This window comes from Fulmarus glacialis, unplaced genomic scaffold, assembly GCF_000690835.1.
Source record: "Fulmarus glacialis isolate BGI_N327 unplaced genomic scaffold, ASM69083v1 scaffold3967, whole genome shotgun sequence".
Classification (NCBI taxonomy): Eukaryota; Metazoa; Chordata; class Aves; order Procellariiformes; family Procellariidae; genus Fulmarus; species Fulmarus glacialis.
Genome location: NW_009221129.1, coordinates 1 through 26915, shown reverse-complemented (window position 1 = coordinate 26915; position 26915 = coordinate 1). Strand labels below are relative to the sequence as shown.

At 37.4% G+C, this 26915-nt stretch overlaps 1 protein-coding gene across 1 annotated transcript in view; it reads left to right on the top strand.

The window, feature by feature from the left end:
- LOC104079074 (TATA box-binding protein-associated factor RNA polymerase I subunit B-like) overlaps positions 1-25829 on the top strand; it is a gene marked incomplete at its 5' end in the record, with an annotated part of 31611 nt that extends 5782 nt beyond the window's left edge. The window contains 6 exons of the mRNA XM_009580968.1: positions 17314-17461; positions 19600-19777; positions 20081-20127; positions 22900-22990; positions 23447-23517; positions 25600-25829. Of these exons, the coding sequence (XP_009579263.1) occupies positions 17314-17461; positions 19600-19777; positions 20081-20127; positions 22900-22990; positions 23447-23517; positions 25600-25829 (765 nt within the window). The remainder of the gene's footprint in view (positions 1-17313; positions 17462-19599; positions 19778-20080; positions 20128-22899; positions 22991-23446; positions 23518-25599) is intronic.
- Between the last annotated feature and the right edge of the window lie 1086 nt (positions 25830-26915).

Below are 26915 nucleotides of genomic sequence, written 5' to 3'. Positions count from 1 at the left end.
GAGGGAGGTGATTCTGCCCCTCTGCTCTGGTGAGACCCCACCTGGAGTCCTGTGTCCAGCTCTGGAGCCCTCAGCACAGGAAAGACATGGACCTGTTGGAGCGGGTCCAGAGGAGGGCCACAAAAATGATCAGGGGGATGGAACACCCCTCCTATGAAGAAAGGCTGAGAGAGTTGGGGTTGTTCAGCCTGGAGGAGAGAAGGCTGCGGGAGACCTTATTGCATCCTTTCAGTACTTAAAGGGGGCTTATAAGAAAGATGGGAACAAACTTTTTAGCAGGGCCTGTTGCGACAGGACAAGGGGGAATGGTTTTAAAGTAAAAGTGGGTAGCTTTAGACTAGATATGAGGAAGAATTTTTTTACGAGGGTGGTGAAACACTGGCACAGGTTGCCCAGAGAGGTGGTAGATGCCCCATCCCTGGCAACATTCAAGGTCAGGTTGGACGGGGCTCTGACCAACCTGGTCTAGTTGAAGATGTCCCTGCCCATGGCAGAGGGGTTGGAGTAGATGACCTTCCAACCCTAACTATTCTGTGATTCTATGTATGAGCCATTCTCTTTTTTTTTCTTTTTTTTTCTTTTTTAATCTTAGATGGAAGTACCTGCACAATTCTAAGTCTGTCTGAAACCTTCTGTCTTCTGAGAGGGCCACTGAATGCTTCAGTGTTGACAGTGTTGTTGATATACCTTGCTGTCTAGGAACCTATATCTTAAAAATGCTTCCTTTTTTGTTTTATGATTTAATTCCATTTCTCTCTGTCTTCCTCTGTGTGTTTTTGTTTTGTTTTTTTTTATAAGCCACAGAGTATTGCTGCCTATAACAAGAAATGTACTTATTTAGACAGCTTTGACCTTGCAACATGAGAAAATTAATATCCAGGTTACTTTTTGATTGTCTTAGTATACATTATTATTATTTTTTTGTTTTCTTTTACACATCCTACCTCCAACTTACCCGTATTAACAGAAGCACTGTTTAGTTTGAATTCTGCTGTATATAATTCACCTATTTCCAGCCCTAGATGTCTTGATTCTTAAATAACTCCTAGTGTTACTCTTCAGGTTTTTCCATGACATAGAAATGCTTTCTAAACTTCCAGCTGAGAGGGGTGTTAGTATCTTCCTTACCTTTACCTGTGGAAAATTATTGAATGCATCCTGGTAAAGTGGCAGCGATATATTGGGCTTGTCAGAAATTAGTGTTGTGGACAAAAGGAAAAGAATCATGAAACTCAAAAGCATGTGTCAGGATTTTCTCCCCTTTCTCCCACCTAACTGAAAGGCTTCTTGTTTCTTTCTTTTCCCTGATATCTTTTTTCCTTTCAGGCTTGTCTTTATGCATAAAAATGATGTCTGGTTTTATCTGTCAGATTAGGCCAGTAGTTCTGGGCAGCTCTCCATTGTGTTCAGTTTAATAAGAATTTTAATTCGTGCTCCATTATGAATTGATATTGGCTTTGATGGGAAAAGGAAGAGTTTGAAAAGAAATATTTGCTGCCCTAAGAAAAGGTCTAATTCATCCAGGGTCCTCCTTTTCCTTAAAATAACCTGTGATAGGTGCTGAAGTAGGAGCCATAATGTATTTATAAAGTAGACTAAAGCTAAAGAAAAGTTTAGCTCTTTTGAGAATGTGCCACTTTAGTGCAGAGTGTTTTATTCTATATGATGCTTTGGATTTATTTTATTTGAGTTGGAGTATATACCTTGCATGCATGCGTGCACACACAAACCCGCCCTAGTTTGGATTATTAAATTTCTTTCCTCTTTTATTTGGGAATGCAGGCTTGCTTTAAACATGGAGAGAAGATCATTCTTCTCTATGCTGTCTGGAAACTTTCCAATTCTTTGGTTTCTTCTCTTACCGTATACTATAGCTTGTATTTTCTTTTTGTTCTTCTTTTCTGTTTCTTTCTTTACTTTTTTTCTTCTTAAATTTTGCTTGATTTTATTCTTGGCAGCACTTTTGTATCCGTATTGCTCTGCCACTAATCCTTCTGCCACCCATCTTTCTATGTCAGCTTCAATCAAATCTCACTTCTGCTGAGGATTTGAAAGATCCGATTTCTGAGATGAGTTTGCCAAGATTTTCCTCTGGTATCAAGGATGCTTCTGTTTTGCTCCTTTGTTCTGCATGCTTTGCTTTCCAGCGGAGCAGCTCTTGAGTTTTGAGTATAATTATGAGTTATGGTCTTCCAGTGAGACTTTGTGGTAATTTTTTTTTTTATTTGTGTCCCCTTTAGCTATCCCATAAAGAAGAAAAAAGGTTTTTCAGAGCAGCAACACCAGTAGATTGTGCTGTCTTCCTTGTGGGAGCTGGAGCTTCAGTCGTCTCTGTCCTCTCCTGACCTTATGAAGGTTGCTTGACTGACAGGATATTTTTAGCTTCCATTTTCCCATTGCCATTGTATTATTTTGTTCAGGATCCGTGCCAAGCTAATCATTCTAGAGTTCCTGAATCTTCCCTTTTACATTTTTTTTTAAATACTGTGTATTAATGTGGAGAGTCCTTTGATGTTTAGGATTTCTTAAGATTATTTAAAAAACAACATTTGTGTTTCAGAGAGCTCCTCGGTTATTTCCTTGAAGCTTCTTGTGTGTAAATTATCTGGGCCTCTCCTTTGTAAAATAGTCAGTTTTATCAGATACTGGTTTGCTTTTTTGCAGACATAATTTTTCTCTTCCTTACATACAATTTTAACGACATGGAATCATATTCTTTTCCCAGTTACAGAACAATCTTGCTTTTTCTTCGTATTTGTTTCATGACTTACCCATTTACCTGTGGCATTGAAATTCAAGGTTTTAGGTTTTGCTTTTTTTTTTTTAGTTTCCCTGCTGCTTACGGCTTAGTCGCCTTCACCTCTTGTTTCATTGCAGAATATCTATAGTGCTGTTTCTTGCCTTTTTTTATCCAGGAGATTGTCCCTGAGCACTATGCAGTCAAATCCCCCCTCTGCTTCAATAGGGGGATCTTTTATTTGTGGTTTTCCCTTTATCCCATTATCCCACAATAAAAAGAGGGATATGGCAGACCTGTCTGGCAGTGTAGTCACCTACCAGCACTTATTTGGAGAGGTCTAAAGCATGTGCTTTCATATCTAGGAGCCACACATTTTTGTATCATTTACTATGCTACTTGAGAACAAGGTTTAAACTTGGGACTTGTATCCTTGTGCAGTACTACCCAGTGCGGGACTTGTCTTCCAAGTTGAAAATGATGATGTAATGATAACAATTTATGTTACAATACGGTTAAATGTTGCTTAGCTTTACTATGGCAAGAAGGTTAAAGATATCAAACCTCAGATTTAGCCCCCCTTTCTGATTCTCTTCGTTTCAGGCAACATTACGGTTGGAATACAGTTATTAATACTTGCGCTGTATAAATATTTTGTGCCTTGTGACCATCTAACAACTCAGTTGCTCGGTAAAAACTGGTTTGAATTAAATGGGGATGTGCCACAAAAATGTATTTGAATCAATTCAGCATTGTTCAAGCATAGTAAAAGCCATTTTGTTTTGTAAATTTAGCTGACAAGTTTAAGTAGTTTAAGACGCCTCCTGATTTTGATTTCCCTGTGAATGTTGGGGGCAGAAGAACTGTCGGGTAGCCTGGAGGAAAACATAAAATTGGAGGGTTTCTCATGGATTAAGAAGAGAAGATTGCTCGGTATTTTGACGATTACCTGCTATATACAACCAAAACTAGGACTTGGTTGTAGTCTTCAGCTTTCGAGGCTAATGGCTCAATTTTAGAAGTAATTTGGCATTCAGTCCTCATTAATTTCTAAGCATCTCTGCCAACTTGTTGTAAAGTGTGAGGGGGTTCATGTAATTTATGCTGCTAGGATTGATTAAATAATTTGGCTATGTTCAGACCAGAAGTAGCATCAGTATTACAGGTTTCTTGAAAACTAGTTCTTTGAATATACAGTACCAAGTAACATGTGAAAACTGTCTATCACTTCTGCATCTAAGTGTATTGCTTGGCTTATTCGCATTGGAAACACCTGTTTGCATTTTCTTGTAGATACTTTGAGCTGCTTCTGTTTTGTTTTGTTTCCTGCAGTCAGGAGCATATCACAAATGGATAAAATATTTTACTGTGTTTGAAGTGCCTAAACTTAGACAGATAGGATCTTCCTTGGGAGGCTTTGAAAAGTAGCTACCTCTCTCACTTACTGAGAGCATTTTCATTAGCTAACTTAAATGTAGATACTGAAGAAGGATAGATAGAGATTAGCAGAGGGACTGTTATTAGAGTATTGATGCTTCTCTCTTCTTGCCTACGCTCAGCTCTTTTCCTGGAGGGCTGGGCAAACTCGTAGAGTTTGCATGCTGCTTTCACTCACAGTAGTAATTCCTCCCACCTTGCACCAAGAACAAAGCCTAAGTACTTTTCCATCATTCTTTCGAATACAGAAAAAATGAGTATCTTCTTACATAATAACATAGATGAGTGGTGAGCTTTACAGACCACTTTATACTGTATGGTGAGCACAGAAAGAGTGAGGTCTGTGCTCAAACCATGAGGTGCTCAGGGAGAAGCACGATGTCTGTGAGGACGTTGTTACTTGGGGATGGCTGTAGAGCACACTGCTCGTAACTGCTCTTCTGCGTACGTAGAGCCAGGGGGTGGATAAACTCTAGCCATGGCATAAGCTTATACGAAGTTGTAATACTGACCACTGAAGATCCTTAGAGATCTCATGATGACTGTTTTTAGCATCGCTAAAAATACAGGTATTTGTCCTGCTCTTCAGGCTAATGCCTTCTTCAGGTTTGCTGGTATTGTTCCTTGGTTTGTACCCTAAATTGGATGCAATGTGGCTGAGTGCTTTTATACAGCAAATGATATTTCATTCTTTGTGATTGTTTTATATCAAGGGTGCTATTTATGGTACTATAATTTCATCAACTTAAAAGCAGAAGGATTAGCATTTGCTTCATTACAGAGTTTGGGTATGTGAATAGAAGTTTATAAACTTGACAGTATTTCTTAAGTGCTCATGTTTCTTTAGTTGTGGGTGTGGATTTAGTCTCCTAATTATAGTACTCTTCTAGGAGGGGCAGATGAAATGAATCACTGTTCTAGGGCTTTATGTTTTTTGTCCCACTGTCTAAGGAGGAGTGAAATTCCTCTATAATTCTGTATTCTGAGTATTGCATGAGGACACTGTACTGAAATTCTTACTGTGGAAATGATTTATACCACTTGGTGACTGCTTTGGTATTGATAATTTGATAGGTGACAACAAAGCATTCTCTAAACTGACATTACTGTTTTGAATGCTGGTATGTTAAATCATTTTCTAGTCTGAGGATCGTTTTTAAAATAAAATGGTCTGCTGACCATTTTTGATGAGTAAACCTTGTAGGAAAAAGTAAAATGCTTACCATTGGTGCAAGTAAAGACTACTTACACTTGCAGAAGTCATTTTTAAAGAAGGATGATAATTTTAAACAAAAAATCCCAGTGTAAACAAAAGTATACCTACAAGTTGCTTAGTCTTCATCATTCTATTCAGTCGTGTTTTTTCACTTCTGTTCTCTTCTTTCTTGACAAAATTCTTAATCCTATGTTATGAGCAGTTTGGAAAAAGTCTTGCAAAAGATTTATTGGGGGCGAGTGGAAAGAACAAAAAAAAGGCAAACCTGCCCCATTCTGCATCTACTGAAATATGTAATCTCTGAGTTTCACAGTTGTGAGAATTCAGATGGAACAAATACACTTGAAGTTTCTCAAATTTTCTTCCTGTCCAACACTTAACTTAAAAAAATACCTTGAGTCTATTTGGAGAACATAGCAGTAAGTAAAGAAAAATTGAGTGGGGAGGAGACCTTAAAGGACAGATAAAATGCAAGTTTTGGGGTTTTTGTATGGCATCATTACAATGGGTAAGCATTACACGTTAGTTTTTCACTTTCTTTAAGAAGAGATTATAATTTATTGACCCATGAGCTGCTATTAAAACACACAGATATACTTTATTTTTCACCAACGTCTGTTTTGTGTCCAAGCACACCCATGAGGTACATGTCAATCAATAGATTTGTCCATGCTATTATGTTTGTTAAATATGAAGAGATTTTATTTTTTAAAGAACAAAATCTGTAGCATTCCCTGAAAGCTGGTGTTATGAATGCTATTATGTTCATGTACCAGCCTTAATTTAAATACCTGTGTGATATTAATTATACATGTTTCTGTAATCTCTTCATGATGCTGGTTTTGAACATGCCATTGTTGTAGCCCAGCTACATTGGAATTATTTTCTAATAACTCCTGACTTCCAGTAAAGAAATGGAGATCAACTTTATATTAATGTATAAATCTATCATGCACCCATATTTTAAATACTCCATGGAATTCTGGTTGGGTTTTTTTGCTTTTCTTACCCTCTGTCTTCTCAAAGTTATAGAAGAACTAAGAGGTACAGAGAGTCACAACAAGGATATCAAGTATAGGGACAGTTTTTCTACAAGCAACAATTAACTTTATCTACTTACCTTTCAATCTAAAGAAGAGGTGACTAAGAGGAAGATGGGGTGATAGTTTGTAGAATGTGTTTAGGAGGCAACTGTTTAACATCTCTTCCAATACGAGGACTGGGAGGTGTCAGAAAAGGTTGCTGGTCTACAGGTTCAGAATCAAACAGTAGGAAATGCTGCTTCATATGTTTTGTGGGTAACTGGTGAAAATCCTTGTGGTAGGATGTTCTGGATGTTAAAAGGGCCACATAATGATTGGACAAATGCCATGAAAGAAAAGGTATCTGGAACTAAAAAATACAGAGATCTTGCTGCTGACTCAGCTACAAATGATGTGAAGATACTTGGTAAAGTGTCATTGTGGCTTGCTTGGTTCCTCGGTTCCTCCCTACGCATCTCTCTTGCTCACTGCTGGATGCAAGGCTAAATAGATCTTTTTGGATTGATGTGGTACAGCCACTTTTTTTTTTGTTCTGGGATTTCAGTTAGGGTTTCACTTTGTGGTTTTTGTGTTCTGGGGAGACTTTTTTTAAGATCGTAAAGCTTCATTTTTCATTAACTAGTTATCTCACAACAACTCTTTTTTAAGTCATAATTCAAACCTTTAAGTTAGGGGAACTAAACACTGTCCTTTAAAGTTTCAGATTTAGAGATCTAGGGGTGTTTCTTATTCAACTTGAAAAATGTTGAGGAATGATTAAATGGTAAAAGTATGCAAAATCATTGCTTAAAAGAGGTATGTCTAGCCTATGGCAAAGAATCCTAAGCAATGAAAACTACAGCTTTCTTAAGCAAAAACTTTTGCTTTTTGAAAAAAGACTTTGCATGCTTGTATTTTTCTAGTGATCCTTTGGTTTGTTTTGGTGGAGGAACTAAAGGAATTGGTTGTTTAAAAACTCACAATGTAAAATATCTTACTGTTGAACAGTAGTGATGATCCCAACACCAGGAGGAAGAAGGAACGCTTGCAAGAAGTCTGGCCTAGAAATGTGGCAAGAGGAGAAACGTGAAAAGCCATGTAAGAATAAACAAATTCTAGGTCATGGGGGAGCCATCTTGGAATGGCAGAGATGGCAGCTTAAGGGTTTTTGCACTTTACCTGTAATATTTCTAAACAGCCTTCAGTTCTGTGCAATTTTTCTTGTCCCTAAAAGTAAGCACAGGTCTTGGATTTGTGAACAGGTTAATCTAATATTATCTTCCTTTCATGTCTTTGAATAGTAATTAAGGTTTTAAAGTTAAGCATATGGAATTTAGGAATTGCTGGAATGAATTTGCTTTTAGCTGAGACTGATATGTAAGTGCGCTAGGGTGTAGTTATTAATCATTTCATCTCATATTGTTTCTAAACCAAGATAGCGTCTTAGTTTAGCATGCAGAAAATAATAAGCTGCTCTATATCTTTTCCTTTTCTTCATTTAATGTGGGAGTTTAAGCCTGCTTTAGCACACGCTGTGTGAAGCCAGCACAGTTGCAGAATATTTGGTTCTTTCTCTTTTGATGCTGGTCATTCCCCCTCATCACGCGACGGTGCCTTCAGCTGCTCCTCCACAGCCGTGCTCTCAGGGGTGGTGGTGTGCTGCTCTATCACAAGGTGGAAAACTGGGACAAAGAGACCTGCCTGAGGCAACGGGGTGGTTTGTGGCACCATGGTGAGGAAACCCGAAGATTTCCTAAATCCTGTAAAGTTGTCCCCGTATTTAATTTTTTTTTTCACACTGGCTTTTCAAAAGGATTTCATATCCCTTAATAATCTGCTACTGGCTAATACCCATGTCTTCAAGTCATCAGGCAGCTTATAGGAAACTGCTGCCATTTGGATTGTCTCACACTCCAGGTTTTGGTGGACTGCATATTTATATTTTAGTTTGGATCTGATTCAAGTGAAGTAATTCCTGACTAAATCTATTAATAAACTCAGGAATGCAGGTCAAAATGTTTGCTCTATTTTCACCCAGAGTGTTCAGACCAGAATGACAATGGCTTTCTGCTTCCCTGGAAAGTGTATCCACCAGACTGGCTTTTAGACACATTCCTCTGTTTGCTGAGGTCCTTTTCTAAAAACATTCAAGGTCTGATGTGTAAGAGCCTCTTTTCCTGACTAAAATTTGGATGAGCTTAATTGCCATATGATTTTTTTTTTCTTTTAGTGGTAACTATTTAAAGAATTCAAATTAAGACAGAAGCCGGTCATTCTGGTTTATTTTAAAAAAATCTTCTAAGAGGTATAAAATTCTAGCCATACAAATTCTGCTAATCAGCTATGCTGCTTTTACTTTTCAAAACAAGCAGTGATTCCTGCTTTGGGCTGCTGGTGTTTTGAGATACCTTGTAATCTTACTTTTGTTGGGGGTGGGTGTCTTTCCATCTGTGGGATTTTTTTTTTCCGTCTAACTCTATATTTTTTTGTGCATTTTAACAGGTGCATGCAGTACTTGTTCAGGGTAGAAAGTAGTGCAGAATGAAAAGAAGCAAGGGTGAGGCTTTTATTTGAAAGAAAAAAAAAAAAAAAAGGACCTGAGGAGGAAGTTCACTGCTGAAAGGGTTATTGTAATCAAGTTTATCATGGGAGCTTGCTGTTGTGTAACAGAAACTCTAGCTTGCCCATACCTGTCTTAAAGCATTACTTAATGAAGAAAGAAAACAAACCTACCAAAATATTTACAAAATTCAATAAAATTTGTTCCCAAACTCTTAATTTTCAATACATTATAACAGTTGAGCTCCTTATTGGATTACTCTCTCCATTTGTAGAAACTACATTTTTTAGAAAAGTGATATTTGTCAGAGTTAGCTTGTGAGCATGATCAGGCTAACACTCAAACACGTGTCTCTGTTGGTTTAATAATACTGAAACTCATTTATTCAAAAACCACGTTAGCCAGGAATCATGTAATGGACAAGGTGTCTTCCTCTGAAAGTAGCGTATTAAAAGGTCTGCTATGCATCCAACGAAAATCTCTTCTCTTTTTTTTTTTTTTCCCCCCTAGTAAAGAAGTACATCTGTACTGCATGTTCAGTTAGCTTTTTCTCTTATGTGGGGGTTGCTGGCTCATCCACATGCCATCTTGAATTCTTCAGTGAAAACTGCCTGTCTCAATTTAATGCAGTCTAATACCCTAGCACACCTAGATTTTTTTCTCTCAAAAATGTATAAACATTGTTTATTGAGTCATCTTCTAAAATTAATTTTTTTTTCTATCCAAAGATCCTTCTCACTTCCTCTGCAACAATGATCAGGAGTAATTTGGGATTTTAAGATGTAGTAGCTCTTTCAGCTGAGACAGTTATCAAAGGAGAGAGAAAGAGAGAGGCTGCCAGTGTGACTTCTATGATTTTCAAATGGTATCTTGACTTTCCTTCCCCCCCCCGCCGTGTGTTGCCAGGCAGATAATTTGGGCAACATGTTTGCCTGGCTTCAAGGTGGACAAACTGATTTCATTATCTTGTGTTAACCTTCAGCTCTCCTTTCTGCTTGACGAGAGGCTTGTAAAGCAGCAACTGTAAGTGTGTGCTTGGTCTCTTTATGTTTTTTCTAGTGGAAGAAGTCTCATGAGATGCATATTTCTTAGCGTTTATTTAAATGGAGTTGTAGCAGTTTCACCCATCTTTGTTCTTCTTGGTATTTGGTTTCCTCTTAATAATTCCAGGCACACCCTCTCGCTGTTACATCAGCATCTGTATGTGATTCATGGATATCAGAGTTTGAAGAAATGTATCTGCTCATTTAGTCCACATAAAAATGGTTGTACCAAGTCAGACTCGAGGCTCATTGAGTCTGGTCTCCTGTTTCTGATAGTGACCTAGGAAAGGATGTAGGAGCAGGGTGCAGTGGCTCTCCCCAGTATACTTTCACACTTGCCAGCAATTCACAAGTCTGGGACATCTCTACACAGCAGTGGTAACAGTGCTTACAATGCCCAGCCTTTATAGCACACGTGTCTTTTCTGTATACTCTGTGCTCTGGCAAAGAAGGCATTGATGAAAAATTTAGCTTGAGACTACACAGAATCTAACTGTGCAACAGAGTTGACTACATTAGTTTTGCTATCTAACCTAGCTGGGGAAAAAGTATTAGTGAGTGCTGCTTATTTTTTAAAGTTTGTATTCATAATAAAACACTGAGTTAAAGCACATTTAATTTGTGTGTGATGGCTGTTGCATTAGCTTGCTGCTGTTCCAGGTGGGTTGGTGATGGTCCCTGGGAGGTGGACAGAGGTTAGGCAAAGGTTTAAAAAATTGTCATTTAAAAAATATACATCAGGCAAATTCATTGGTGCGTGTTTGTATGGGAGGTAGCCAGATTGGCAGTACTGTCAGAGTACCTACAAAACATGAAAAAAAAAATCTTCAGTAATGTAGGAGTTTGGGCTAGCCAACGACATTAAGGATGTAGTACATAACAACTGGTTCACAAGGTCATTTCATTCAGTTTTAAATACTAATTTGGGTGTAAATTTCACAGCTGATACAGTTATGATCTTTACTGTCAATTATTTTATGTAACCTGCATGCACTGTGGCTGGCATCATCCCACATCAGGCTTATGCTGCAGATGACCAGATATATCTGAACCAGTAGAGCAGCAGAAGCAATGTAAGGTGAACCAGGCTCCATAGAGCACTCGACTGCTGTGCTCGTTGGTACCTAATTTTACCTTACATCATTTTAAAGCTAGTTTGGGTTCCTGGCAATGTGTGTTTCATTGCAGGCTATATTCAAAGATGTTTACACACGTTAGGGCATCCACTTGATGTATTACTTTTACAATATCTTTTGTTTTATGAACACGTCTTGCTTTATGCAATCCAAAATTCTGGATTGTATTGTAAAAACCCCTTCTCCAACCCTCCTAACTTGATGTTTTCCAAATCTTCAAGTTAAATTGCGTTCTTAGTCCATTTCCTGAGAAATTTGGTACACTCTTTTTCAAACTTTGTCTAGGTTGACTTGGTCATCTTAAAAATGATGAAGCCTTGCTGATTTTTAGATAATCCCAAGCATATCCAAACTGTTCCCAGAGATTCCCAGAGACCTACAAAAAGCCAATAATGAAAAAGTGAAGTCGGACCTTACTAGATTCCAGTATTAAATGGTCATTAAGAGAATCACTGCTGAACACGAGCAGCATGGGTTAAGGTAGAGCCTTAGAGAATGTGCAGGCATGGGAAGAAAGTGTTCTTGGGGTGGAAATTCACAGGTAGAAGGATGACAAGGAAGGGAACTGTGCTGCGAAAAAAGTATTGAACAGGAGAGGAGGATAGAAGGGGAAAAATATAAAAGAGAGAATTTAAATCAACTCTATAATTAATTCTTTTCAGAAAGGATAGAACATTATCACAATAAAATAAACTGAACTGTGAATATGTAAGTAATGGCTGCTGGGATATTGTCCTGATACAGGAGAAGGAAACAGCCTATACAGTCATCTAAGAAGAGAGTCAGTCAGACCACATGTAAAACAAGAAGCTATGGAGCCTGCTAATGAATCTAGAAAGCCAGCCAATGCATACTGTTTTCTACTTGTTGATCAGCAACATTCTGATATTGTCCAAACAAGTAGGAGAGGCTGCAATCTTGGCTTACCCAAAACAATTACCTGTTACTGTGATCTGATTATCATGCTAATAGTTTGGCTCATCTGCTTCTGAAAACCAGCTTGTTCTTTTCTAATACAGGTGAAAAATTTCCGTGTAACTTTGAAAGATAAAGGCAACAGATTTAAATAATCTAATGAATATTTATCATCATGAAAATCTTGTTCTAGACACTTCTTCACCAACTCAACAGTATTTTGTCCTTCTATGCTCAGTTGAAGATGAGGGGAAAAGAGAAAAGGAAAAAATATTCTCAAGTAGTACTCATCTTTCCTACTGCTTTCTGGAGAAGACCTGAAGTTACCATATTTGTCACGTGTGGGAATAAGATACAAAGACTTTAAAGACAAAACAGTTAAGAAAAGTTCTTGGTAACCTCTGTACCCAATCTAGACAAGTTATAGATTCTGTCAGTGTTGTTGATCAGTCTTGAAGAAATCCCAGCTTGTGAAACACCTGAAAAGGCTAGCAGGTGGCATAACTTTAGGAAAGTTTTCTGTCAGTCTTCCTGAAATTATTAAGTGCCCTCAAGGGTTTGTAACTGAGTTTTATACGTGGAGTGTTTCCCAGGTTCTTGAAACATGGTGAGAGCTCAGTAACTCCACGTGCTGATGGACAGGGGAGTTGTCCTAGTATTTAGCACAGAAATACAACTTGAAAATATGTAATGCAAAATTTTTTAATTTATGATTGGATAAGTGAAAGTTGTGCTTGGAGAGCATGTGGCGTATGATCTAACGCTGTCCCCTCTTGTCCAAGTACTCCTCCCTTGGGGTTTAGTCATGGGGTGCTGGAGGCAGAGTTTTTTCATCTGAAGGAGGGAGGTCCCAGCTCTAGATCTTGCTTTCCTAGTTGATTTGCTGGTTGACTTTCAGTGCAACTTGTTTTATCAGGTTCTTTTATTCTGGCAGAAATGAATAGCTAGGTAGAAGGTGATAACTCTTATTAATTTTGAGGCTGCTTGTTTGCTGTATCTTGTTTTTTCTTAATATTGTCCTAACATTTGCTATGTTGGTTTTTCTTTCTGTGGGTATTCTTTCTGTTTTAACCCTCCCAGTGTGTATGAAACTTTGCAGAATAAGAGACTTGCTGTATCAAGTCACAGCTCTTTCAGAATTAAACAGAGTATGAACAGGGTATCTAATGACTGGTGAAAATTATCAGTGCTTGATTACTGAAACACTCTACAGACTCCGCAGTCCTCAACCTTTCAGCCTTCAGCCCTTTGCTATGATGTGTCCCACTGAGATGTGATCTTGTGTTGGATTCAGCTTACGCTTGCAGTTTACAGTTCAAGAGATTACTGCGTACTCCTTGGAAGCGTGGTATTCAGTTCAACTTGCATCGTCATGACTCAGCGCTGTGTGGTAGAAACATGAGTGCTACAGTGAATGTTTTTGAGCTTAGGGGGTCAAACCCTGGAAAATAGCAATTGATTTGGTTGATCTTTATGGTGGATTAGTATGCCTTTCCTAGATTAGCATGTCCAGTTGTGTTTATATCTCTCTGTGAACACACATAAACTAAAAACAGTTTGTCTGTTAACATCCTTTCTAAAATAAGCCACGTGATAGCTCTCGGTTAATTTTTATTTGTAGTTTTTACACCACTTGTTTGCTCTTCAAAAAAAAAAAAAAAAGCAAGCATCAGTTGTCATTGCAAAGCAAAGAGTGTTTTCTAGCCATTTTGAAAAAGAACTGAATTTAAAAACTTTGAAACAAAACTCGGTGTTGGGCTTGAGGAGGAAGGGATGATTCACTAGTACCTAGGAATCAGGCTGTCTCCTTAGCCTGATGCAGTGAGAGAAGCTCAGATATAAGGTGATACAGGTGCCTACCTGGAGCCCTCCAATTAAGAGCTGTATTCGTTAAAGTACCTCTGTGTTAAATTAGACTGTTCAGCTAACTTCACGTGTGATAGTTTAATGTTTGAGAATGGAAATGCTTCAAGTGACTGAGTTCCCGCGTCTTAATTTATTTTCATCTGTGATGTATTATTAAGAAGCTACTAATTCAACTGCTTTTCATTAAAGGGAAAAATGTATTTTCTTTATATCTAATTAGGAATAGTATTTATGTGATGCTTTTATTTGAATTATGTAGGACTTTAATTTTTCTCCAAATACGCTCAAGAGAAGTTACGTATGATTCAGGTTTTGTTCTAGATTGTTTTGGTATTCAATTTAGCACTGCTTTTTAAGAGGAATGGAAAGAACTGTGATCCTGGTCTTCTGTAGAAGACTGGTAATGCATGTTTTTCTTGTTTCTCAGCATAGTCCCATAGCAGTCTAAGCCAATTTTTAACACTGTTTAGAAAATATAATGAACATGATACAACTTCCTAACTGTTACAGAGAGTTGCATGTGTAATAGTAAGTGACAGCAGAATTATTCATTTGCTTAAGCATGTGTTCATGCAGTTAAGCAAGTCTGAACTGCAGTCTGAGGGGAGATCATTTAAAAAAAGAAAAGGAAATGTTGGCGATCATTCAAAACAATAAAATTTGAGCATCGGCTACACAGCTTATATTAAAATAGATGAAACCAAATGATTGAATAAAAATGCATTATTTCAGTCTTACTGGTGTTGTAAACATGATTGCTCTGTTTTTAACCTGGTCTAGAAAAAACAGAAGCCTGAATTCACTCGTTCAGGAAACTTTTGAATCGGTGCACAAAGTGTAAACCCCTGCTAAATTCCTATTAAAGGAAAGTACCTTATGCACAAATTGACTTGATAAGTATGAATACATGATAAAGCGCTCTGCTGAATTAGAACCACCAACACAAGCAGAAGCAACATTGCTTTTTATATGTTTAAAATGGTAAAGTAGCCTGAACAACTGAAAATTATCACTTGAAGAGGTAAATTCAAATAATAATTTAAAATATAAAGAAATAAGAATGTTTAATAGAAGTTAAAGTATTAAGAAATGAAGGTCAGGTCTTACAGTCCACACTTACAGAAACTTCAGGTCCTGCTGAGTTCATTATGAATAAGCATGTCAAAATCTGTCTGTAAGTTATATTTTCCTCTAGCAGGAAAACCTCAGTAAAAATTGGGAGAACTTTCTTCATGCAGTCAGTAGTTTTGAAGAGAGAGTTGCAGATTTATTTTTATGAATAAATATGCCAATATGCAATTAGATTTTTTTTTTAAATGAAATTATATTAAAGATTCTGTGAAAAGGTTCTAGAGAATGTGGGCCTGCTGCTGAATGGGGATGATCACAAAGACCAAGGAGAGGCTAAGGTGATGAATGCTTTTTTTGCCTCAGTCTTTGCTGATAAGACCAGCCTTCAGCAGTCCCAGGTCCTTGAAACCAGTGAGAAAGCCCAGGGGAACGCAGACTTACCCTTGGTGGAGAAGGAGCAGGTTAGGGAATATTTAAACAAACTGGATGTACAAAGGTTCATGGGCCATGATGGGATGCAGCCACAAGTACTGAGGTAGTTGGCTGGTGTCATTGCAAGGACACTGTCAATTTTTGAAAAGTCATGGTGACTGGGGGAGCTTCTTGAGGACTATAAGAAAGCAAACATTACCCCTGTCTTCAAGAAAGGCAGGAAGGAGGATCTGGGGAACAAAAGGCCTGTCAGCCTCATATTGATCATATTAATATTGATAAATATTATAAATATATACATCGATATGATAAACATGGAAGGTGATGGAACAAATAAATGTGGAAACCATCTCCAAATATAGAAGGCCAAGACGGTGACTAGGAGTACTCAAGCATGGATTTGTGAAGGGGAAATCATCTGACCTGATAACCTTCTATGATGAGTAGAAGGCTTGGTGGATGTTCTTTATCTTAAGTAAAGCTTTTGACACTGTCTTCCACAACATCCTCACTGACAAACTGATGAAGTAAAGAACTAGTTAAGTGGACTGCAAGGTGGATTGAAAATCAAGCAAGTTCACAGACGATGTGAAACAGGGAGGAGTGGTTGATAGACCAGATGGGCATGCTGCCATTTAAGGACCTCGACAGGCTGGAGAAATGGGCTGACAGGAACCTCATGAGGTTCAACAAAGGGAAATGTCAAGTCCTCTACCTGGGGAGGAATAAATGCAGACACCCACACATGCTGGGGGCCTACCGGCTGGAAAGCAACTTTTCAGAGAAGGTCCTGGGAGTCTTGGTGGACAAGATGCTGTGAAGATGAATGTGAGCCAGCAATGTGCCCTTGTGACAAAGACAAACATCATCCTGGGCTGCATTAGGCAGTGCATTGTCAGCAGGTCAAGGGAGGTGATCTTTCCTCTCTACTCAGCACTGGTGAGACACATCTGGAGTCCTGGGTCCAGTTCTGGGCTCCCCAGTACAAGAAGACATGGACATACTGAGTGATTACTGTAAAGGGCCATGAAGATGATGAAGGGAGCGGAGCATCTGACAAACGAGGAGAGGCTGAGAGAGCTGGGACTGTTCAGCCTGGAGATGGAGAAGAGAAGACAGAGAACGCTCGGGGGTGGGGGGGTATGATGTATGTATGAATACCTGACGAGGGTGCAAAGGAGAACCACCAGATCTTCCTTAGTGGTATCCAGTGACAGGATGAATGGAAATGGACACAAATTGAAATACAAGAAATTCATTTAAGCATAAGGAAAAAAAAAACCCCAAACCTTTTTTCTTTTGTGTGGTGAGGGTGGTGAAACACTGGAGCAGATTTCCCACAGAGCTTGTGGAGTTGCCATCTATGGAGATATTCAAAATCTGACTGGACATGGTCCTGGGCAACCTGCTCTGGCTGACCTGAGCAAGGGGCTTGGACCTGATGATCTCAAGCAGTGCCTGCCAACCCTCCACCCTTCCGTGTTCTGTGATCTCTTAGCTCTTCAATTGCACCCATTTGGGCTTTTTTGTTTGGTTTGTTGGTTTTTTTTTTTTAATGCTCTTTCAATTTTGGAACATCTGGAGACATACTGATCACTTCACAAAAAACGTAGTGTGTTGGTTGCAGGTCTGAAGCAACTTTTTATTTGGTTTTTTTTCGAATATATTTCATGGGCTTTAAAACTAGGACGTTTCACTTTTTTTCTGCAGTTTGGTTCCATTCTTGCATGTGTATTTAGTCATACAGAGTGCTAAAAGAGTCTGTATAAATAACTCTGTATTAAATAATACAGAATTTAAAATTGATAACTAATTTAAAATCAATAACAAATATGGTAATAGAGCAAATGTATAACATCCTCTAACCCCGTCTTTCAGTCATGGCCTGTATATGAAGAAGTATACAACAAAATGCTTGAGCTTGCAGCGTTTTTAGACCTGCCTCGTTTTCCAGATATTACAGACAGCTGCTTTCTTCATCCAGACATGTTGTGCATGAAGTACTTGATGGAAGCTAATTTACCTGGTAAATATTTTCCCAAACCTGAACTGATAAAATTTTTCTTTGGTTTATTAAACTCTAGCAAAAAAACTTGAATTACTACTTTCAAAGTGCCTACTCTCTTCCTTCTAATTTATACCCATTTAAGCTTGAACTGAAAAATAATTTCTATACAAAGCACCTTCATCAAACATTTAGAGGCTGTATTATAGCCCCAGATATGCAGGGACACTCTGGTGCTGGCTCTCTAAGGCTGTGGAGTGGATACTTCATTTCAAATCTTTCAGTATCCATGTGAACTAAGAGGCACTAGTTGAAGTCACTCGATTTATTAACTTTAGCTAAATGATTCATGAAGTTGGGACCTGATTGCTTAGCACTGGATTGTCATATATAATAGTGAATATGTATTCTATAATATTGCATATTAGCGTTAATTTTAGTATTAACAAGTGATGCTGTGTGACAAACTAGCTGCTGTCTCATTTGATTTCCAATTTAGTTTTGAAATCGTATATTGCATAAATATTTAATATTTTTGTTTATCCTAAAATTTAAGTTTTGAATATTGAATTGCCAAAGAAAGACCAATAAGTCCTAGTATGTGAACTGTTTGTTGGGCTACCATACTTCCTATCACATACCACTGTCACTAATGATGAGTTATACAGACAAATAGCCTGTAAATTTTTTTTTTTTTTTCCTCAAAGCATTCCAACAATTAATAGTTTGGGGTTTTTTATTGTCTTATTTTGCAGTTAGTTATGTTGAATAAAGCTACTTGGCTTTTCTGTGTACTCACAGTTGAACGAAGAGAAGACAAACAACAGATTTAGGGCTAAAATTCCAGAGCAGAAATTCTGATTTTGTAAATTTTACACCAGTGTTGTGCTAGAGCCTATAGAGGATCGCATTATGTTTCAGATTTTGAAGTATCAATTGAATCAAAGCAGCAGCTAGAAATTTGGCATTTTCAGATTTATTACAGAGAAATACAAAGCTAAGTACTCTTTGAAAGTTACTGTAAAAAGAAGAATATATTGTCCTTTACTTTTTCCTTGCAACTAAACTTTTTATCTTGTAGAAGCATTGTTTTACAATTTGAAAAAGGACTACTGTTGTTATCTAACAACTCCTAAAAAATAAATTAAGCAATGAATTGGCAGTGCCTCTTAGGACATTATTATAATAATAATAATAATGAAAAGGCCATTTTAAGGCTCTGAAATAAAAGAAAATATAAGGACAGTATTTATAAGAAAATTTGGTTTCCAGATTTTGTTTAACTTTTACTGTTATGTATGAGAGGATTAAAAATGAGTTCCTACTGAACTCTTTGTAAGCAGCAAGAGAGTATAAAGTATAGCCGGATTAAGGTTGTACTTAGTCATACATTGCTAACCTTTGTGGAATCTGATGGTGATGTAATCAACTCCTGCATTTCTTGCTGAACAGGAAAGGTGAGAAATTTGGGGGATTTGTATCTGTGAAAAATAAGCATAGAGTAATAAGAGACTGTATAGATATCATACTGCTGCTTTTGAAGCTGTAGTTGTATCTTTTTGTACGCTATAACCCGGCTTTATAGTGTAATGCCAGTTTTTAAACCTAGGCTGAGATTGTCTGTACCTCAGCCGGGTTTTGTCGGGGTAGCAGCGAGCGTTGCCCTGCAATGCTGGGCTGCTCTTCATACCCAACTAACTTCTTTAAAACTAGCCCCCGTTCCTCTTTGCAGTATTGAATCTGTCCTTGCATGGGTGTTTAGCCAACATGCAGGAAAAAAGTTTGTGACAAGTTTTTGGCTTTCGGTGTTTTTTGAAACTATATTTATGTAGATTTAAGAGGCTTTCCCACAACAACATTCAGGATGTTCTAACAACATCATTCGAGTAACATCAAAACACTATTAAAAATGTAATTTTTTTTTTCTCTCTATGTGAATATATAATAAATCACGACTGTTTTCCATGTAAACACAGTGAAGGTTGCCTAATATTTTTAAAAATATCCCAAAATACTTTTCAGCCTGAAAAAAATTGCTGTCTGATGGTCCTGAAAGATATAAGCATTGTTTTCCTCAAATGACCAACATATTTGCACTGTAAAAGTACTTCTAGCTTGTCTCAACATACTAATCTTATATTTTTATTTACATTAATCAGATGAATTGCATAATTGGACTTGTCGAGTGGTAAAAAAGATCTGTATTGGAGAAGCGGATTTCCTGACTCTTGTGCCTGGAAATAAGTCAACAAGAAACGTGAAATACGATGTTCTTGCTGCAGCGGTTATTGTAGTTGTGCTCAAATTGTTGTTTTTATTAGATGATCACTATGAATGGTAAGTGTACAGGCAAATCTGCATGAAAGCCCGAATTTCAATAGTGCAAACGACTGTCTTGGCTTATTCTTTCTTTAGTAATGTTAAATTTATAGTATTTGAATTTTGATTAAGTTCAGTAGCATAAAACATACACTGAAGGCATTTTAGACACTAAATATTACTTCTTTTTAAAAATCATCAGTTTGAATCTGAAACTTGGAATAAAATTAGGGTGTAATTTTTGTCGGTTGTATTTGAACTTCATGTGAAAAGTGCAGTATTTGGATCTACAAAATAGCCTGATTTTTTTTTTTTTTTCAGGTTACTTTCAGACTTTGCTGAAGAAAGAAATAAAAATAACAAAGAAGGTACATAAATATTCTAGTAGAAGCAGTCTTATGATTTTGTAAATGAAATAACTTTGTAATCAGGCTTAGAAAGACTTATTGATCATTAAAATGTGTTTTTCTCATTTATTCATTTAGGGCAAATCTGTATTCAAAGAAAACAGTAGATCTTGTTCATGTAAAATCGTCTCAGTTTACCTGCATAATTCTTATTATACTGGATAGGGGAATTTGGTACACATTTCGCTAGGTACTTTCTGCTTCTCCTTGTGCATGTTTGCCTCTTGTTTTAGAATTTTATGCATGGTAGGTGAAGATGAATGGATATGCAGTAAAGAGGGAACGCACTTTGATCGTAAATAGAAGATACTTATTAGGGGCATCAAACCACGTTTATGATAAAATCCAAACTTGTTTAGTCTTGTTAAATAAAATGTCTTAGTGTGTAACATATTTCAGATGTAATCTGTTTTCTTAGTCCAAATAATCCTGAGAGAGTGTGGAAAAGCTAGCAGCAATTAAGATAGAGAAGATAATGGTGTGAACATGGTTCTTTGAGGGCAGAAAGACCAAATCAAAGATTAGAAATCTTCAGGAAGATGTTCCATGGCTTGATCCAGATCACAGTTGAAGATAAGATGAAAGATGTGTTACAGTGGTTTATCTTTTAAGCCTTCCATCCAGTTTTGGGTCCATTTTGACCCTTCTGTTACTTTTTAAAAATTTAAGTCAATAATAAAATCGGTGTTAGCCATGCATGAGCACAATTACTGCTGTATCTAGAGATAGTCATCACTGTTAACTAAAACCGGTAATTCTCATTTTCAAGTGGATACACAAACTTATTTTGGATCTTTTTTTTTTCCTTTTCGTTTCCCTTGAAAACTTGAAATACGTATAGTGACAAGAGTAGAAGTTGTGCAACTGCTTACAAGCTGAGGCTCAAAGCCATTAATGTTTTAATGGGGTTTCTCCCTTATTAACAAGTCTCAATGCCCTTGGGAATTAACAGCTCATTTTTTGCCCACTTCTTTTACTTCAAAATCTGCTGGTGCAAGATGATCTATATGCTATGTTACGTTGTCCCTATCCTTAAAATATTGGGGTGATGGTGAGCAGCTGCGCAGAGGAGCTGATGTGAGAATTTCTGTTAGAGCACTGATTACTGCCAGAGCTCAAAACTGCCTCTGGCATTTTCCCAAAGTTAGCATGCTGAAATGAATAATGGTTAATAGAGAGTTTTAAAGATCCAATTTATGTTGACTCCATTCTCAATTTAACTATCCTTTCTCTAGTCTTTTTTTTTCAATGAAAAAAATCGTATTTCAGCTCCTACAGTTTTTCAAGAGACTGGAAGCTGTAGTTGTAGTTACCTAGTGTGTTTGTGTGTGTATGTTCTATGAACTGCACACACACACAATACTGTTTATGTTCAAATGAAACATGTGTCTGAGGTGTATACATGTATGTGTGTATCACAGAGCTGTGTATTTTCCAGTCAGCTCAGCTATACGAACATCAGGCTAGCAGTACTGGCCAGGGAAATGGTTATTATAGTGTAGCATCATGTCTCTGACAATGGTTTTGCTTGTGACAGATGATTAATAATTCATAGGAAATTTAATAAAAATTTCTGCCCCTCCCCTGCCCTCCCAGCAGTTTAGGAGTACTTACTTAAACCTCTGGGTTTAAGGAGTTCGTAAAAGAAGTTGTATCCACACCTTTGAATTTTAAGAACTACTGAAGGGTCTTTCTTCCCTTCATTTGTCTGTTGCTTTTTGAGTCCCTCTATATTTCTAGCATCTAAAACATCCTGTGGCAGGATAACTTGAATAGCAAAAATGCAGATAATACAAAACTTATATAAGCTTGATTATAAGAACAGTATATTCACCTTCAAAACAGTTTAAACAGCTAGCTGGCAAAGCTAAGCATGATGCAAGCATCACATGCAGTGCAGCTGGGGTGATGGGGAAATGCAAAGCCTGGTTAATTCACAATGCAGATAATCCACCCACGGGTAATGAGAGTTGATTATATTTTAAATATATAAATCTACACCATAGTTCTGTTTGGAATTCTTATACTTACTATACCCAGTTGTTCTACTTCAGTCCTGTGCCTCTTTGGAGCATCGATGATAAACGGGCTGCTAGAATGCCATATGCCTTAAAGTTTTTGCATGTGCTGGTAAATATTTGTTCACATATCTATGAGTGAAGTTCCTGTGCTCAAAAACATGGGAGGCTGATATGAAGTGAATACAATTATCTAGTCCATCCTTCCTGCCCTGTAACATTTCATGGATAGTAGGATAGACAGTGGAGAGTTGATGAAACTATTTGAAATCTTAGATCTGAGCTTGTTTAGATCTTATTTGTTTAAACCTAAGCTTGATATATAGTTTCATTAATTCCTTGAAGTCAACTTTCAAACAGATGAAGGCCACTTCACACTGTGGAGATCTAGTTCATTTGGTAGAGGGGGGATAGTTTCTAGGCTTAACTTTCAGAAAGGAGGGAAAAGGGTTGAATTGTGCTAAATCTATGAAACCTATTCTAAGCTAAGGAGCTTCTTTGCACTTCTTATGACACACTGTTCTTTCACTGTATTTCTGCATTTCTCTTTTTTACAGAATTGTTAGATCAAGTATGTCTTCTTAAATCACATAGAATTCAGGATAGGTTTGCATACAGGTGGAACACGCAGGGTCTAACTGCGTGGAGACCACCTTCTGCGTATTACATGTTTCTTTGACTTCTTTCCAACCTAAAATGTGAATGTTTTATTCAGGTGGTTCGTATTTTGAGTTCAAAAAGTGGTACAAGGTTATAAAATGTTCCTTGGATGTGGAGCAAAAGAGATTGGATGAAGAAAAAGCCAAGTAAGAGGTCTTCAAGTACTTTATCTTTTTTAAGGTAGACAGTTTTACGTGAAATGCTGGCCCCCACAGAAATTAAAAAGGTTAGGAATTTGCTCCACATTTCCATCCAGCAAGCTTGGGTGAATAGAGCGATTAAATCCCTATCTTAATTTTCTATTTACACTTATAATGTTTATCCAGCATATTAATTAAATGCCCACTTTCTGTGACAAGTAGCTTATCCAACTGAACAATTAACTGATTACAGTAAATCTAGGCTTACATGCCCCAGTTGGCCTACTCTGAAAAAAGACTTCCTAGATGTGTTGGGGGGCAGTGGCTTTTAACAGCACTAACCATTAGATTATTTTGATTTCATTTTAATAGCTCTAGCGGTATTTGTAAGAAATTACTATTTTTTTGCTTGTTTGTTCCAGCTTTCTTTTTCCTAACAATTCTTATGTCTCTTACTGGTAGGTATCTGTGGAGATGTGAAAAGCCACTGTTTTATTCAGCCAAGAAGAAATCTAAAGTTCTTAAGAGAAGACGTGAGTAAACTTTGCCTCTTCCCAGCAATGCAGAAATCTACTCCAACTTTTCCCATGATAGAAAATCTGCAGCACTGACTGTGATAACATTTACATCTTAAAATACTTTCTCTTCTTTCTTTCATCTCTGGTACAATTAATGTAGTACTATTTTACAACCTGTGGCTGGAATTCTTCAGACAGACATTTTCCTCATGCCTAACTGAAACAGCCTTTGCCAATCTTCCTAATGACCTACTGAGCCTCATCTCAGAATGAGTACTCTGTCCTCATCTTCACTAGTGTGTCAGCTGCCTTTACATAACTGTGATCTTCGTGAATTGTTGGTCTTCCATAGCTTTCCTGTCCCTTTTCTCCTTTACTTCCTCATATCCTTTGGTATGGATATCCCAGTATATCCTTTGGTAGACCTTGCATGTCCCTCTTCTCTCCCACTCCTTCTTGCAGTCTTCTACAGAAAGTGAGGAAGGCTTGTCTGAACGTGATTTTATTTGAATAGCTAGCTGTACGTGCAGAATGCAGGTACATCTACTTTATTTTAGTAGCTTTAGAAGTACTTATAAGAAATTACTGGGTTTTACATTGTCCTAAAAGCAGACAAACAAAACAACAAAACCCCCACTTATCTGTGGAAATACGGAAAACCAGAATTTTATTCAACCAAATTAGATCTGAAGTTCTTTATTCTACATTTAATGGTATCTAGTAACCAGCAGATATTTGGAGAGAGATGTTAAGTGTGGCAAGTGATATTTTCCCCTTTATATACTCTTCCAGTTTCTGGAAGTGACTGGTTCAGGGACTTCTAAACAAGTTGTATAATCCTGTTTGGTTTGTATAACTCATGTTGGATTTCTCTTTCAAGAATGCAATTGGGGTTTTTTGAATGTTCTTACTCTTCAAAATTCAGTAGGGGTGATCCTGCAGTCAAGTCATGTTCCATGGAAAAGCATGTTTAGGTTTATTTATTTAATCATTTGCTCAGGTGCCCTTTAGTTCCTGCGTTTATAAGAAAAAGTGAATAATGATTCATTGTTCATTTCTGTGGCACTCTAGATTCCTCTTCTGGCTCTGCTTCTCTTCGAAGAACCACTTAGGTTATGGAGCTTTACCACTGGCTGTTGCAAGCAGGAATATCACATAATGCCATTGTAACGGGGCAAGATTCATCTTAAAACAAATTTAAAATAGTAGAGACAAAGAGTGCTCTAGAACACTTACGTGCCAGATACAGGTTTTCAGAAACCTTCCTCAGCCTTTGTTTTTGATGGTGGATTTTAGTGTCCTCTTGAAAGATAAGTTTCCCAGTCCTTGGATTACTTTAGGATGTCTCTTCTGCTTTTTTTCCAGTTTATGAATGAGTTTATTCAGATACAGGTCATAAAAAGAAGTTGAAGCTCCAACAATTGGTTTTTAACCTGCTTTTTATCCTAGGGAGACAAGGCTTAGGTGGTCATATTGTGTGTGCTGATCCATCATCATACCTTCTTTCCCTTCTCAGCCTCAGTAACTTTCGACATTCTTTCACTAGCAGTGGGGGAAGGTGGAGTGTTTTTTTTGTTGTTTTTTTTGCCAGTTGAAATTTGCCCTATGAAAAGCTTAACCTTAAATCCACATGTGTATGAAACCAGGCTTCCTTAATTCTGATACACAGGAAACTGCTCAAAAAAATCTTAACCAGTCTGAGTGATAGCATATGACCAGGTAAATATAGTGAAAGGCATCCTGGCACGTGTTTTGTATCAGAATGAAAATACCAGCAGTATCAAATGGATTTTACAGATTTTACTTGGGGAATGATTTTGGAGTACCCCAGTATTAATATCATTAGGTATGAAAGACATGGCATTTTGAATTGTCTTTCAAAGTCTTTTCCTAAAACATGTGACAGTTGAATTTTAAATGGAATGGGGGAGAGAACGTACAGACCTTCAAGGTTTCCCAGTATTCCACCCAGAGGTTTAAAGAAAAAAGAAATTAAAAAAAAAAACGCACAAATACCCTATTTTCTTCCTGTATTAATCATCTCTAAACAGTATTCTAATACTTAATGCTTGGTTTTTTTTGTTTCTATTTGTACAGAAATGGTTGTGAACTTACAAAATCAGTTTGGCAAGCTGTCTGGTTCAGCGCAACCTGCTGAAAAGCCAAATCCTTCAAGTTTTCAGCTAAGTTGGTCTGAAGAAAACACAGATGGGAGTTGTTTTTACGGGCATAGCCTGAAGGGAATTTTGCAAGAAAAATGTGGTTTACTTACAGCCATGAACCCTGACTATTGGCTGTGTACAGTTAAACTATGTACTGAGAAGTAAGTATTCAAATTTTTGTTAAAAACATTTTGGAAAGTTCTCCTGAAAGTAAAGTGCCATATATGTATTTTTACAAATGACAACTATGGGGTGTGTACACAGCTATGTATTCACATATAGTTAAAATCATTTGTAGAAAGGGGCGTGTGCAGAATCGTTAGTCTTGGATTGGGAGTAGACAAATTGTAATATGAAGAGTGATCAAAGTGAGCTTTTGAGAAGAGAGGAGATGAGACAAAATCAACAACTAGAGTCACATGGCAAGAGTAGCAGCTAGATACAAATACTCACTTCACTTCCTTCTTCATAGTATTTTACAAAAAGCTTGTGCCACAGCTCTCCAGAGAATGGGAAAACAGTTCCATTCTTCTCTCCCCTGGACCCCAAAAAAGCATAGGAAATTAATTTTTTAAATCACTGTCCTTCTTTTGTGGTGGCCTTAATCAAAATTAAAGTTAAAATTAGCAGTTGGAGTTCAAATAAGCAGGCAATTAATGCCTCCAGAACATATTTTTAAAAGAATAATTACGAATTAAAAGGACTCTCACTATTTCATCTAAGTATATCGGCAATCAACAGTTGTATTTTTTGCAAGCAGAAAAGTAAAAGAAGAAATTTCTTCTACTGGAAAAGTAAAAGAAGAAATACGGGAAAAGAAAACATTTTGTGCTGTTAAGGAAGTTTAATGTCTGTCTTTACTAGAGAACTGTTCCCAAATCCTGACTTTGCAAGTGAAAAGGAATTTTTTTTTTTCAATTAAGGGTATATCAAAACAGTCATGCCATTTGTTAGTAAAATTATTTTCTGTAAAGGACCTAAGTAGCAAGGAGAATGATAGCCCAGCTAATCCAGCCTTGTACAAAGTTACAGAGATATTTCAGTATCTGCCTGGTTTGTGTCAAACTTCCCACTCTTCCTTTAGTACCTTCTTCTCTTGCATCAAATTCTGCAAAAATTTATGAGTTTTCTATTTGGTGAGTGCTGGCAGAGAACCGTGGCCAGAGGCAGAGAGCAAAAGCCCTGCTGAGGGTGCGTAAGAGTTCAGCAGTATTTACTCCAAGGACGGGATGCCATCCAGACGGACCTGGA